Source organism: Colobus angolensis, unplaced genomic scaffold, assembly GCF_000951035.1.
Source record: "Colobus angolensis palliatus isolate OR3802 unplaced genomic scaffold, Cang.pa_1.0 Scaffold42, whole genome shotgun sequence".
In the NCBI taxonomy this organism is placed as follows: domain Eukaryota; kingdom Metazoa; phylum Chordata; class Mammalia; order Primates; family Cercopithecidae; genus Colobus; species Colobus angolensis.
In genome coordinates, this window is record NW_012117599.1 from 1221175 (window position 1) to 1233132 (window position 11958).

Here is an 11958-nt window from a genome sequence, read left to right on the forward strand (position 1 = left end):
CGGGTGCCCCACACGCTCCCCTCACCCCTTCCCTGCACGGGTGCCCCACACGCTCCCCTCACCCCTTCCCTGCACGGGTGCCCCACACGCTCCCCTCAGCCCGTCTCTGGGAGCCCCTCCAACTACCAACACACACGACGCCAACGCCCCACAGGCTCCATGTGGTGCAAGGGGCTTGTTTCCACCCCCTCCCACCCTCCCTGACACACCTGGACAGCCTCCCCAGTTCCGATCCTTCCCCCACTTGTCTCTGACCCCAGTGTGACCCTTACGTGATCCTGAAACTGGGCAAGACAGAGCTTGGCAGCCGGGACATGTACCAGCCCAACACCCTGGATCCCGTCTTCGGCACGTGAGCTGCCCCAACCCCCAAGACCCCTTCTCCACTCCCACCCCCTCCCCGCCGGAAGTTGGCCGGAGAAGGCACAGAACGCTGGCACTGCTGGCCAGCCTCCAAGTTCCTACCACAGCATCTTACACGCCCTGGTGCTCAACAGATAGAAGACAAATGCATGGGTGGGCTGGTTCTACCGTTTCTCACTCTGGCTGGGAGGGGAGCTGAGATCCCCACACCAGGCCTATCCAAAGTCATTTTCAACCATAACCAGGGGATGGCGATTGGCAGAAGGCAGCCTACCCCATGCTCTGCTCTCCACAATCTCCATGAACAAACAAGGGGCCTATGGGCCAAGACCCCGGTGAGGGAGGGGGGCACAGAGACACTGCCCACATCCTCTGCTGTCTTCAACACCTCGCCCCTAGGATGTTTGAACTCACCTGCAACATCCCCCTGGAGAAGGACCTAGAGATCCAGCTCTATGACTTCGACCTATTTTCACCTGATGATAAGATAGGAACCACAGTCATCGACCTTGAAAACCGACTCCTGTCTGGCTTTGGAGCTCACTGTGGGCTCTCCAAATCCTACTGCCAGTGAGAGTGGGCCTGTCGGGGAAGGGAGTCAGCTGGGGTGCAAGAGTGAGCCCACAGTGAGCCCACAGCTCCCTTGGGAGAAGCCTGCATCCGGGGCAGGAAACGGGGCCCAGGCCTGCCCAGTCTCCACCCAAGCTTCCACCCGTGGTCAGCCTGCGGCTCACAGTGGTCGGTGTTCTTGAGGACCCGAACCTCCAGACCTCTTCCTCTCACACCCCCACAGGTCAGGACCCTTTAGATGGCGGGATCAGATGCCCCCAAGCTACCTCCTAGAACGCTATGCCAAGCGCAAAGGGCTGCCTCCGCCTCTGTTCAGTCCTGACGAAGATGCTGTTTTCTATAATGGGAAAAAATTCAAGCTGCAAAGCTTTGGTGAGCAGCACAGAACAGTAGCAGAAAGCACAGACACAGGCCTCTGGAAGCTGTGAGGCTCCAGAATGGAAGAGCTACAGACTCGGGGGAGAAAGGGGAGCACAAGGAAAGAGCTCCCTGGAGCCAGAGGGCAGCCCACCCCTCTCCCTCGCTGCTACCCAGGCTGAGGTGGGGAGGCTGATAGGAAGGCTAACGACCTCACAACCCCCTCCTTCCATCCCTCTCCAATCCAGAACCCCAAACCCCTGCTGTTCATGGTTTGGGGCCCAAGAAGGAACGCCTTGCACTCTACCTCCTGCACACCCAGGGGCTGGTGCCTGAGCACGTGGAGACCCGCACACTGTACAGTGACAGCCAGCCAGGCATCGACCAGGTATGAGACTGGAGGGGCCACTCCTGGCTCCTATGGGAGGAGCTAGATCAGGAGACAGAGATGCCCGTCCACCCAGGACGTCGCCCATGAGAGGGGAAGGGCAGGCCAAACATTCGGTAGCGTACATGCACAGAAGACAAGCATGCTGTGCACGTTAATAAGCAAGAAGTTCTGGCGATGTCACTTAGAATGGAGAATTTCAGAGCTGGAAAGGTCATCTACAAGAAACAGAGGCCATGCACCAGCTGTGGGAGGCACTAGGGAGCCCTACCAGTCAATGTCTCCGTTGCCTTAAGTCTCTCCCGAGGAGTGGGAAGGTGGCGCTCAGGTCAGACAGTGCAGACGTGACAACGCTGGTTCTGGCTGTTAATTGCAGGCTGTGTCTTCTCCACAGCAAAGAACCCCAAACAGACAAATACAAATCCCCAAAGGCACCTAATCATCATTCACTTTGCAGCCACCATCATGGCTCATCTCATTTCTCTAAACTTCTCAAGCTCTCCCACATTCCAGACAGAAAGTCCTCTCTGAGCAAAATTTTTAAGAAACCATTCTCTGGCCAGGTGCGGTGGCTCACGCCTGTAATCCCAGCCTGTGGGAGGCCGAGGCGGGCAGATCTCTTGAGGCCAGGAGTTTGAGACCAGCCTGGCCAACATGGCAAAACCTCTTTACTAAAAATACAAAAATTAGCTGGGCATGGTGGCAGGTGCCTGTAATCCCAGCTACTCAGGAGGCTGAGGCAGGAGAATCGCTTGAGCCCGAGAGGCAGAGGCTGCAGTGTGCTGAGATTGTGCCACCGCGCTACAGGCTGGGTGACAGACGGAAACTCTGTCTCAAAAAACATATAAAATAAAAAACCATTCTCGTTACACCTGTTTTCTCAAATGGGTCACTTCAAAAGAATATAATTAGGTCAGGTAGTCTGAAAGGCAGGACGTATTTGTGTATTTTCAATGTTGGCAGTTCTGCCCTTTTTCTTTCCTTTTCTCCCCCTTTTCATCCCTTACTTTCTTTCCTCTGTATGTGTGGCTAGCTTAATACCCTTAGGTTGTAGTTCATAACACAAAATGACCTGAAAATCTGGACTGGTATCTAGTTTCCTCATACTCGAGGCTATCAAGCAACCCCAAGCTGCTTGATAAATGAAGCCCCAAGCCCGATCTGGAGCCCCGTCCAGACAGGCCACCTAGCATGACCTAGGGATGGTGTTCACCCTCCAGACCTGTTGTTAAGTGGAATCCCAGCACCATGCCATCAGCCCCAAAGTTACCGTGTCCCAATCTCACTGCGCTACTACTCTCTCCGTCAAAAGAAAGGGGGAAGTTGGTGGGTGGTCGCCTGTGGCCTCACAGGTATCTGTGCCCTCCCCCTTGGTGTTGGGAACACAACCTCCGCAGACCTCAGAACCTGGGACAGGGAAGCCCAGGCCAGCCTGCTGAGAACAGAGACTAGCAACCCCCCACCAGCCAATGTATCCCGGCTCTAGGGAAAGGTGCAAATGTGGGTGGACATCTTCCCCAAGAAGCTGGGGCCTCCTGGCCCCCCAGTCAACATCAACCCCAGAAAGCCTAAACGGTGAGTGACAGCCCACTTCCCAATTGCTGCATTTCACAGTTCAGCCTCCCCCCAGTGCAGGGCACCACTCTCCTCAGGCACTGAGTTGCAGTCATTTGTTTCTCTGGCGGGAAGGGAGGAAGCTCTCCTGGGAGCTTTCTTGCCCTGAATTGCCCACACTGAGTAAGAGCACACAGGGCGGCCTCGCAGGCCTCTCCGCCCTCACCGAGGCTGTGGCTGGGGACCTCCTCCTCAGCAAAGCCTCAGAGCGCGGTGGCCACAGGTATGAGCTGCGCTGCGTCATCTGGAAAACCGCCAATGTGGACCTGGTGGATGACAATTTAAGTAGAGAGAAGACGAGCGACATCTACATCAAAGGGTAAGGAAGAGGAGTCAGGCTCCGGCGAGCCCCTCAGTTCCCCAGTTCTGCCATCCTGCCGACACGGCCCAGTCCTGAATGGGACACCTCTCCAGTTCCGGCTCGGCCTGCTGTCGGCTGGGCAGCCCTTCCCACGGGGCTGCAGCTGCGGGTGGGGACAATGCACATGAGCCGCAGCTGATAGGACTCTGGCCCCAGGTGGTTGTATGGGCTGGAGAAGGACATGCAGAAGACAGACATCCACTACCACTCGCTGACCGGGGAGGCTAACTTCAACTGGCGGTTCATCTTTACCATGGACTACCTGGCGGCGGAGCGCACGTGTGTCCAGAGCCAGAAGGTAACAGGCTGGGGCGTGGGGGCATGGGGGGCGAAAGGCCACACAGGAAGAGACTCGGGCTCCTGGAGCTCCTCCCCTCACCCCTCCAGAGGCTCACAATCTGTCCCAGAACAGCAGAAACATGTCCTCGGATGGAAACCCTCTTCCTTGATGGTCTGTCACTGCTGGGTGGAGGGCCACCGAGGGGTGCGAGGGAAACGTCCCGGAGACAGGCCAGCGACATGCTCTTCTGCCGTCCCCCCAGGAGTACATATGGAGCCTGGATGCCACATCCATGAAGTTCCCAGCCCGACTTATCATCCAGGTCTGGGACAATGACATCTTCTCCCCCGACGACTTCCTAGGTGAGGTCCTGACACAGGGCTTGTGACCACAGGACAGAGAGCTCCTTCTTGCTGATGTCATTTTTCTGGGCTCAGGGGTCCTGGAGCTGGATTTGTCTGACATGCCCCTCCCGGCTCGGCACGCCAAGCAGTGCTCCATCAGGATGATGGACGCCGACCCCAAGTGGCCCTATTTCCTCCAATACAAGCACTTCTCCCTCTTCAAGAAGAAGACTGTGACTGGCTGGTGGCCTTGCCAGGTCCTCGATGGTGGCAAATGGCGCTTGTCGGTAGGAGCTGGGGAAAGTGTCTACTGGTTAGGACTGCTTTGCCACATGTCCTGGCTCTAACAGACATCTAGGGACCTAGCTAAATCCCTTTTCCTTTCTCGATCCCGGGAAGAGGCCCTAAAACTACCTGGCTCTGCTGTCTGAACTCAGCCTCCCCCTCACCCATGGTGTTCCTAGGGCAAGGTGAAGATGAGCCTGGAGATTCTGTCAGAGAAGGAAGCCTTAATCAAGCCAGCCGGGCGAGGCCAGTCAGAACCCAACCAGTACCCTACACTTCATCCTCCCCTGTAAGGGTCCTTGGGGCAAAAGCACCAGATCTGTCTTGCTCGTCCGTGTGTGTGGGGTGGTGACCAGTGGGCCTCCCGCGGAGAGGTGGTAATTACCTCCCACCCTCCCACCCCACAGCTCTGTGCTCAGACAATCAGCAAAGAACAGACTTGGGGTGAGAGTTGGGGTAAGCAGAAGTTGGTTTTTTGTTTTTGTTTTTGTTTTTTTTGAGATAATTGTCTCACTCTGTCACCCAGGCTGGAGCGAGGTGGCACAATCTCTGCTCACTGCAATCTCTGCCTCCTGGGTTCAAGCGATTCTCCTGCCTCAGCCTCCCGAGCAGCTGGGATTACAGGGGCCCGCCACCATGCCCAGCTAATTTTTGTATTTTTAGTAGACAGGGTTTCACCATGTTAGCCAGGCTGGTCTCGAACTCCTGACCTCAGGTGATCCACTCACCTCGGCCTCCCAAAGTGCTGGGATTACAGGCGTGAGCCACTGCGCCTGGCCCAGAAATTGCTTTTTTAAAAAAGAAAGCTCTTTGCATCGATTGCTTGACCTGAAGGTTCTCTCTACCATTCTCTGCCATTTCCCTGGCTCCTGGACAGACGCCCCCACACCTCTTTCATGTGGTTGCGGTCACCAGTTCAACACTTCTGCTCTGTTTTCTGGAAACGCTATCGCTTCAAACTCATAGCCTTTGTGGTCATATCGATTACAGCACTTATGCTGTTCAACTTTATCTATTCAGCTCCGGTGAGTGGCAGCCCTGCAGGCAAGGACAGAGGCGGCCTGGGGATGAGTCTGGGGAGAGTGTCTTCAGCTTGCCACCCCAGGCTAACTGTTGTCTGTTCTCTCTAGCACTATTTGGCCATGAGCTGGATCAAACCTCAACTTCAGCTGTATCCTCCCATTAAAATATTCAATATCATCACTTCACTAAACACCAGCAACGCCAGCTCTTCCATCCTTCCCACCCAGGATCCAAACCTAAAGCCTACAATAGACCATGAGTGGAAACTCCACCCAGGACCTACCAATCACCTGAGTAACATTTTCCCAGAACTTCCAGCCCCAGAAGACTAATGAGCCCACGCTGCCTGGCTTTCCCCCTCTACCAACAGCCCTCCCCTCGGGCCGCCTGCCAGTTCTCTGTTTCTGTCTTCTAGGATAGATGCAAGGTGCTAGGGATATTCTAGCTATTGTGTTCAGAAATCACTTCCAACAAGAAGAGCAGAGCTGTAATTTTCCACTGAAATAAACACGTTCTGTACCAGAGAGCCATCTTGTAATCTAGGGGTGCTGAAGACAACATGAAAGGCTGAAAATGCCAGCCCTTCAGACAAGACTCACGGGGACAGGCAGTGACGTCATCTTTGTGTCCCACCCCTAGTCCACAGGGTCTCTCATACTAAGAGGCTCTTAGTATGGAGGGAAATCAGAGCCTCTTAGTATGGAGGGAAAGGGTGATTGGGAGAAGTGGCCCTTATGGGTAAGCAGCAAGCCGAGGCACCGGCTCTCACCCACAGCATGTACAGAACAGCCTTACCAGGGACCAGGCATCTCCCTCCTCTAGCACACAGCCAGGATGACGCTGCCCAGGACAACATTCCGCCCATTCATGATGGGAAACATTTCTTTCTAGAACAAAAAGCAAGAGCCAAAGCAGGACATCCTATGCCAGGTCAGGTGGTTTTCTTGCACCATACATTTCTCTAAAGGACCCCAAGGCAGGTGGGGACTGCATTTCACGTCTTCCCTGACCTCTTTAAAAAGCCTCAAGGTATTCATGAGCTGGAATCATACAAACCCCACAGGCTCCATCTTTCGCACTCCGCCCCTCCCCTCTGATGAGACCCCTTCCACCTGCACTGCTGCCTTGGCCGTATCAAGAGCCTACCTAGGTCCTCCCGTGGGTCCATACAATCTCCCCTTCAACTCAAAAACGACAAAACCACCATCTCCTTTGGCAGTTCTCCCTGCTCCAAGGCCAAGCTCCAGGTCACGGTTTGTCCTCTGGCACCCTGGAGCCATTCTACTATTGTGGAGGGGAGGTGGCAGGAGGAGGCCTCGTCTCTGCCTCACCTGAATCCCACCTGCAGGGAAAGCACTCCAGCCTGTGCTGTTTAACTAAGTGCATGGGAAGGACAGAGCCTGAAGAGCCAGAGGCCTACGCCTAGCCAAGGCGACCCCTTTCCTTCCGAGCGGAGCTGAGGGCTTTTCCAACCCAGGAGAAGGCAAAACAATGGTTGATGGGCTTGAAGCTCAGAAAAAAGGCCCGAACTTTCCCCAGACCCACTCCTAGAAGAAAGAACACAGTCAGAAGCTCATGTTTGGTTCCATCGGTGATTTTAAGAATTTCACTGAGGCTACAGAGGTTCATAGGAGGACTCAGAGTTCCAGGCCCTCCAAGGAGACTCTGGCCTGTAACTGATTTAATCCCAGGGCAGTAAGGTGAGCAGCATGTGACCCCTTGTCAGATAAGGCAGTGGAGTAAGGGCTGACACACAGAGGACAGCACTCAGGCTGTGCTGCTCAGTGACAATGAACTCTTCCAGGCACAGATGATGAGGGTCTGTTGCTCTCAGACTTGGAACATGAGAACAGCAAGTGTTTCTTGTCCATTAAGAAAAAAAAAAGCCAAACTTCTTCTCTGGGCAGTATCCAAGCCCAAGATATAAGAAGAAAAGCTTCCTTACACTTTCAACACTCAGAGTGGGATTCCAAAAATCGTAACTACAAAACATGCAGCTAAGCAGGCTCTAGCAAGTCCAGAAATATCTCCATGTGGTCAGACCCCATGACAAATATTGCTTTTGGTATCAAACCTGGAGTCGGTCAGTTTCACAGTTAATCCACGGCATCTATGATGTCTTCCAGGCTTCTCTGGATTTTCACACCAACTTTTAGCCAAACTTGACTGAGGGCCTGAAGAGACTTGATTGGGAAGTCCATAGACCCAGGGCCCATGCTAGAGAACAGGAGCTGGCACAGTGATCCAAAGCACAACGCCCTCTCCCTAGGGCCGCCTAATGAAGGCCCGTGAAGCGCAGGTGTGCTCTGCGGCCCCAGGCCCCAACAGAGAGGCATCCAAATGCCTTTCGCAGCTCAGGTCGCACAGAGAGAGGACAATGAATGGAGTGAAAGGAAGGTGAGGCAGGGAAGAAGTTTCCATCCTGGTTTCCAAAGAAAGCTCCTCAGGTAGGCAGAGGTTGGGTCAAATGCAAAACCCAATGAATGGATGGTCAGAAAGGATGTGGTGTGACCAGTTTTTAACTCTCTGTGGATTAAAAAATGACGTAGAAGGGCCCTCTGAGTCAAACCACAAGGCAGCCTGGGATACGAAACTCCGTTCTGGGATTTTGGCATCACAGCCGCATACGTTCTCCTCAGGCCTCTGCTCCCACGTGGAAGGACTGCAGGGAAAGGCACATCACAGCAGCACTGCCTGGGGTGGGCGCTTCCCAGACCAGAGTTACATGTCCCCATGCACGACCATGGGAATGCGGGGTCCCTGCATTCAGAACTCCAGTGACAGAATCTAGTCCCGAACCAGCAGCCAGAGACGAGAACACCCTCCAGGCTGCATGCTCAGGCCAGTGTCTGCTCCCTCCATACCTCACGGGTGACAGTCACAGAAGTGGTGGCAGCAGAGGGCTCAGTAGAAGCGCTTTCGGCTCTGTTCCTGCCATTTGTTGTAGAGTATGATACCAATGACTATGGCAAATACAGAAAACACCAGGGAGAAAAAGACGATGAGGAAGAGGGCCAGGCCACTCAGGGGCGGCAGTGGAGCTGTCACTAAGGAAGCAAGAGAGAAGCAAGTCAGAACACAGGGCGCCCACCCAGGAGGGAAGGGTCAAACTGCAGGCTGTCCGGCCCCCAGTTTTTGACTGTTTCTGGGAAGCCCGAGCTCAGACCCCCTTTCCAACCGAGAAACAAAGCGGCCCTCCAGCTGCTCATCTGTAACCTGAAGGGGAAAGGCAGATGCAAGTGCTCCTACCCTTCAGAGGAAGAACACAGAGCAGAGACCGCCCTGTGAGCTACGGGTGCAAGTCCCCTCGGAAGCCGTACAGCACTGCAAGCTCCTCCCCAGCTATGGGACCGTTTCCTGGGCCCTGTGCTCACTCTCAGGCAGCTTCATGTTGTCCACGGAGGGCAGGAACACATCTCGATGGAGCTTTTCCTCTTCTGGGGTTCTCTCTACCGTCAGCTCAAACAACTTCAGGGAAATGACATCGTGATTATCTGAAGAAAAATGGAAGAAGGATGACTTGAGCCACTTGAAAAAGAGGTATGTTTCTTGAAGTCAGTATCTTAGTTCAAGCCTCTGATCCACAGCTAACCAGCAGTGACCTTGAAAAAATAATTGAAGCCTCTCCATTTTGCAACTAAAAATAAGGATAGGGAGCAAGGCATATTCTATATTCCTCTGTATTTAAGTTTTTAATCAACAAGCATGCATTACCTGTATAGAAGATCCCTGACTTAAAATGGTTCAACTTACAATTTGCCGACTTTATGATGGTGTGAAAGGAATATGCGCTCTGCAGAAACCACACTTCAAATTTTGAGTTTTGATCTTTTCCCAGGCTAGCGATGTGTAGGACGACACTCTGCACTGAGGCTGGGCAGCAGCAGTGAGCTGTAGCGCCCAGTGAGCCACACAATCACAAGGGTAAACAACCGGCGCTACGTCGTGTACCGTATTCCATACATTACATCAGACATTCAACACTTTGTTACAAAATAGGCTTTGTGTTAGAGGATTTTGCCCAACTGTAGGCTAATGTAAATGTTCTAAGCACATCATAGGCTAAGCTATGATGAGCAGTAGGGTAGGTATATTGAATGCATTTTCAACTTACAATATCTACAACCTACAATGAGTTTATTGGGACATACACCATTGTACATCAAGAAGCATGTGTATAGGCTGGGCGCGGTGGCTCAAGCCTGTAATCCCAGCACTTTGGGAGGCCGAGACAGACGGATCATGAGGTCAGAAGATCGAGACCATCCTGGCTAACACGGTGAAACCCCGTCTCTACTAAAAAATACAAAAAAACTAGCCAGGCGAGGTGGTGGGCGCCTGTAGTCCCAGCTACTCGGGAGGCTGAGGCAGGAGAATGGCGTAAACCCGGGAGGCGGAGCTTGCAGTGAGCTGAGATCACGCCACTGCACTCCAGCCTGGGCGACAGAGCGAGACTCTGTCTCAAAAAAAAAAAGAAGCATGTGTATAATTGAAACATTTAGAGATAAAACAAGAATTAAATCCCATATGTTAAACCTTCCAGCACGGTAAGAAGAGACACAGTAGGACTGCAGCTTCCCTGCTGGTGAAGAGCACACACACGTGCATACTCACGTACCACAAGAAAGGGTCTCATGGCAGCTGTTTAATGGGCCACGGGCAGGGCACAGCTATGGGCATGGGATACGCTGCCTTTCTGGATGATGCCTGTTTCTCTGTGGCTTCTTGTAACTGTGACTCTTAATTTCCCCAATAATTACCAGAGAGAAGATCAAGCAATTAGGGACTAGATTTCTCTCTTTAAAGTATCATTATAAACTCCTACATTTAACCATATCTGATGTGTTGCAATGCACTAAAGTTAAGACTCTTACTGATGCTCAACTCACCTGTCTTTGTCCAGTAGGAGCCTATTGCCTCCTGAGTCTCTTTACATAAACCCAGAAGTTTTTTTTTTTTCTCAATACTTTCTTTTTTTTTTTTTTAATTTATTTTTTATCATACTGTAAGTTTTAGGGTACATGTGCACAATGTGCAGGTTTGTTATATATGTATACATGTGCCATGTTGGTGTGCTGTACCCATTAATGCGTCATTTACATTAGGTGTATCTCCTAATGCTATCCCTCCCTGCTCCCCCCACCCCATGACAGGCCCTGGTGTGTGATGTTCCCCTTCCTGCATAAACCCAGAAGTTTTTTTTATAACTTCCTTGCTTTTCTAGGAAGTTCCAACTCACAGATTTCCTACCTCAAACCTTGCATCAGCCATTTCTCAAGGAAGCTGCAGTTCCTTTTAGTGGGAATTGGTATTTAGAGACCACAAATCTGAGTGCTAGGGTGCTCATTGCTACTAGGTTGGTTATTGACTGGGGCCTGGACTTCTGGGCATTTACGTTATTAGGAGAGCATCCACAGCTGCTTGGACTACTAGAATCTTTAGCAGATTCCTAGGAGGTGAAAAACTGGATTTATCTTCGTTGGAAAAATGTTAACTGTCAGAGTTTAAACTGTCTCAGTTTAAACCATGGGACAGGATAAAAGGCCAAGGCAATGCTCCTCACGCAATGCAGGGCATTAAAGCCTGGAACAGCAGGGAAACATCCTAACTTTCTCAGCAGTTTTCAACAACCCACTACACAACAAGTGAGAGGATGGCAACAAGAAGGACCTCAAAGGAAAGAAACAGCTTGCATTTAGGGATACTCTATGGGCAGAGAACACTGACTTACTAACTTATGTACTCTCACTAAAGACCTAGGGCAAAAAACTTAGAATAGACAAAAAGTTATTCTCTCCTGCCATTTCTGACAGTTGGAGACTTTCCATTAAAAAAGTACTTCAGGACGTTAACCCAGAAACCTGTAAGCTCAAAGGAAAATGTGTAGTCATATAATGAGATTATATAGCAAATATCTCCAGCCTGTGCCTCCTGTCCCCCTGCCGAGGCTGGATTCTTCCCACAGGTCTGACCTGCTCAGTGCTTAGAACCTAACTGCCAAACGAATCTCCCTACGTGACAGAAAGCAGATCAGTGGTTGCCTGGAATCTGAGACAGGGGGGCGTACTGCAAAGGGGGATAGATAATAAGGCTTTCAGTAGATGATGAAAACATTCATATCTTATTTGTAATAGTGACTACATAGATGTAAATATTTGTCAAAACTCTTCAAACTGTATTTTTCTGTTGTATGGAAAGCACACCTCAATAAAGTTGATTTAAAAAAAAAAAATCAGATGCCAGAGTTTCAAAGACCAGCAGATTGCATTTTAAAAATCCAGATTTCCAGGCTGGGCTCGGTGGCTCATGCCTGTAATCCTAGCACTTTCAGAAGCCAAGGCGGGCAAATCACGAGGTCAAGATGGAGACCATC

General features: G+C 51.7%; 2 protein-coding genes across 4 annotated transcripts in view; one reads left to right on the forward strand and one right to left on the reverse strand.

Moving 5' to 3' along the window:
• The window catches only part of FER1L5 (fer-1-like family member 5), a 70920-nt gene extending 64816 nt beyond the window's left edge, over window positions 1-6104 (forward strand). The window contains exons 38-49 of the mRNA XM_011956646.1: window positions 261-352; window positions 763-933; window positions 1157-1305; window positions 1539-1678; window positions 3165-3253; window positions 3516-3611; window positions 3810-3951; window positions 4196-4295; window positions 4371-4564; window positions 4742-4851; window positions 5440-5587; window positions 5693-6104. Of these exons, the coding sequence (XP_011812036.1) occupies window positions 261-352; window positions 763-933; window positions 1157-1305; window positions 1539-1678; window positions 3165-3253; window positions 3516-3611; window positions 3810-3951; window positions 4196-4295; window positions 4371-4564; window positions 4742-4851; window positions 5440-5587; window positions 5693-5917 (1656 nt within the window). The 3' untranslated portion in view covers window positions 5918-6104. The remainder of the gene's footprint in view (window positions 1-260; window positions 353-762; window positions 934-1156; window positions 1306-1538; window positions 1679-3164; window positions 3254-3515; window positions 3612-3809; window positions 3952-4195; window positions 4296-4370; window positions 4565-4741; window positions 4852-5439; window positions 5588-5692) is intronic.
• Window positions 6105-7163: 1059 nt separating this feature from the next.
• Window positions 7164-11958, reverse strand: part of LMAN2L (lectin, mannose-binding 2-like) — a 35637-nt gene continuing 30842 nt past the window's right edge. For all 3 annotated transcript variants that reach the window (XM_011956525.1, XM_011956523.1, XM_011956526.1), the window contains 2 exons: window positions 8960-9079; window positions 7164-8632 (listed from right to left, as the gene is read on the reverse strand). In XM_011956525.1, coding sequence (XP_011811915.1) covers window positions 8490-8632; window positions 8960-9079 — 263 coding nt within the window. In that variant the 3' untranslated portion in view covers window positions 7164-8489. The remainder of the gene's footprint in view (window positions 8633-8959; window positions 9080-11958) is intronic.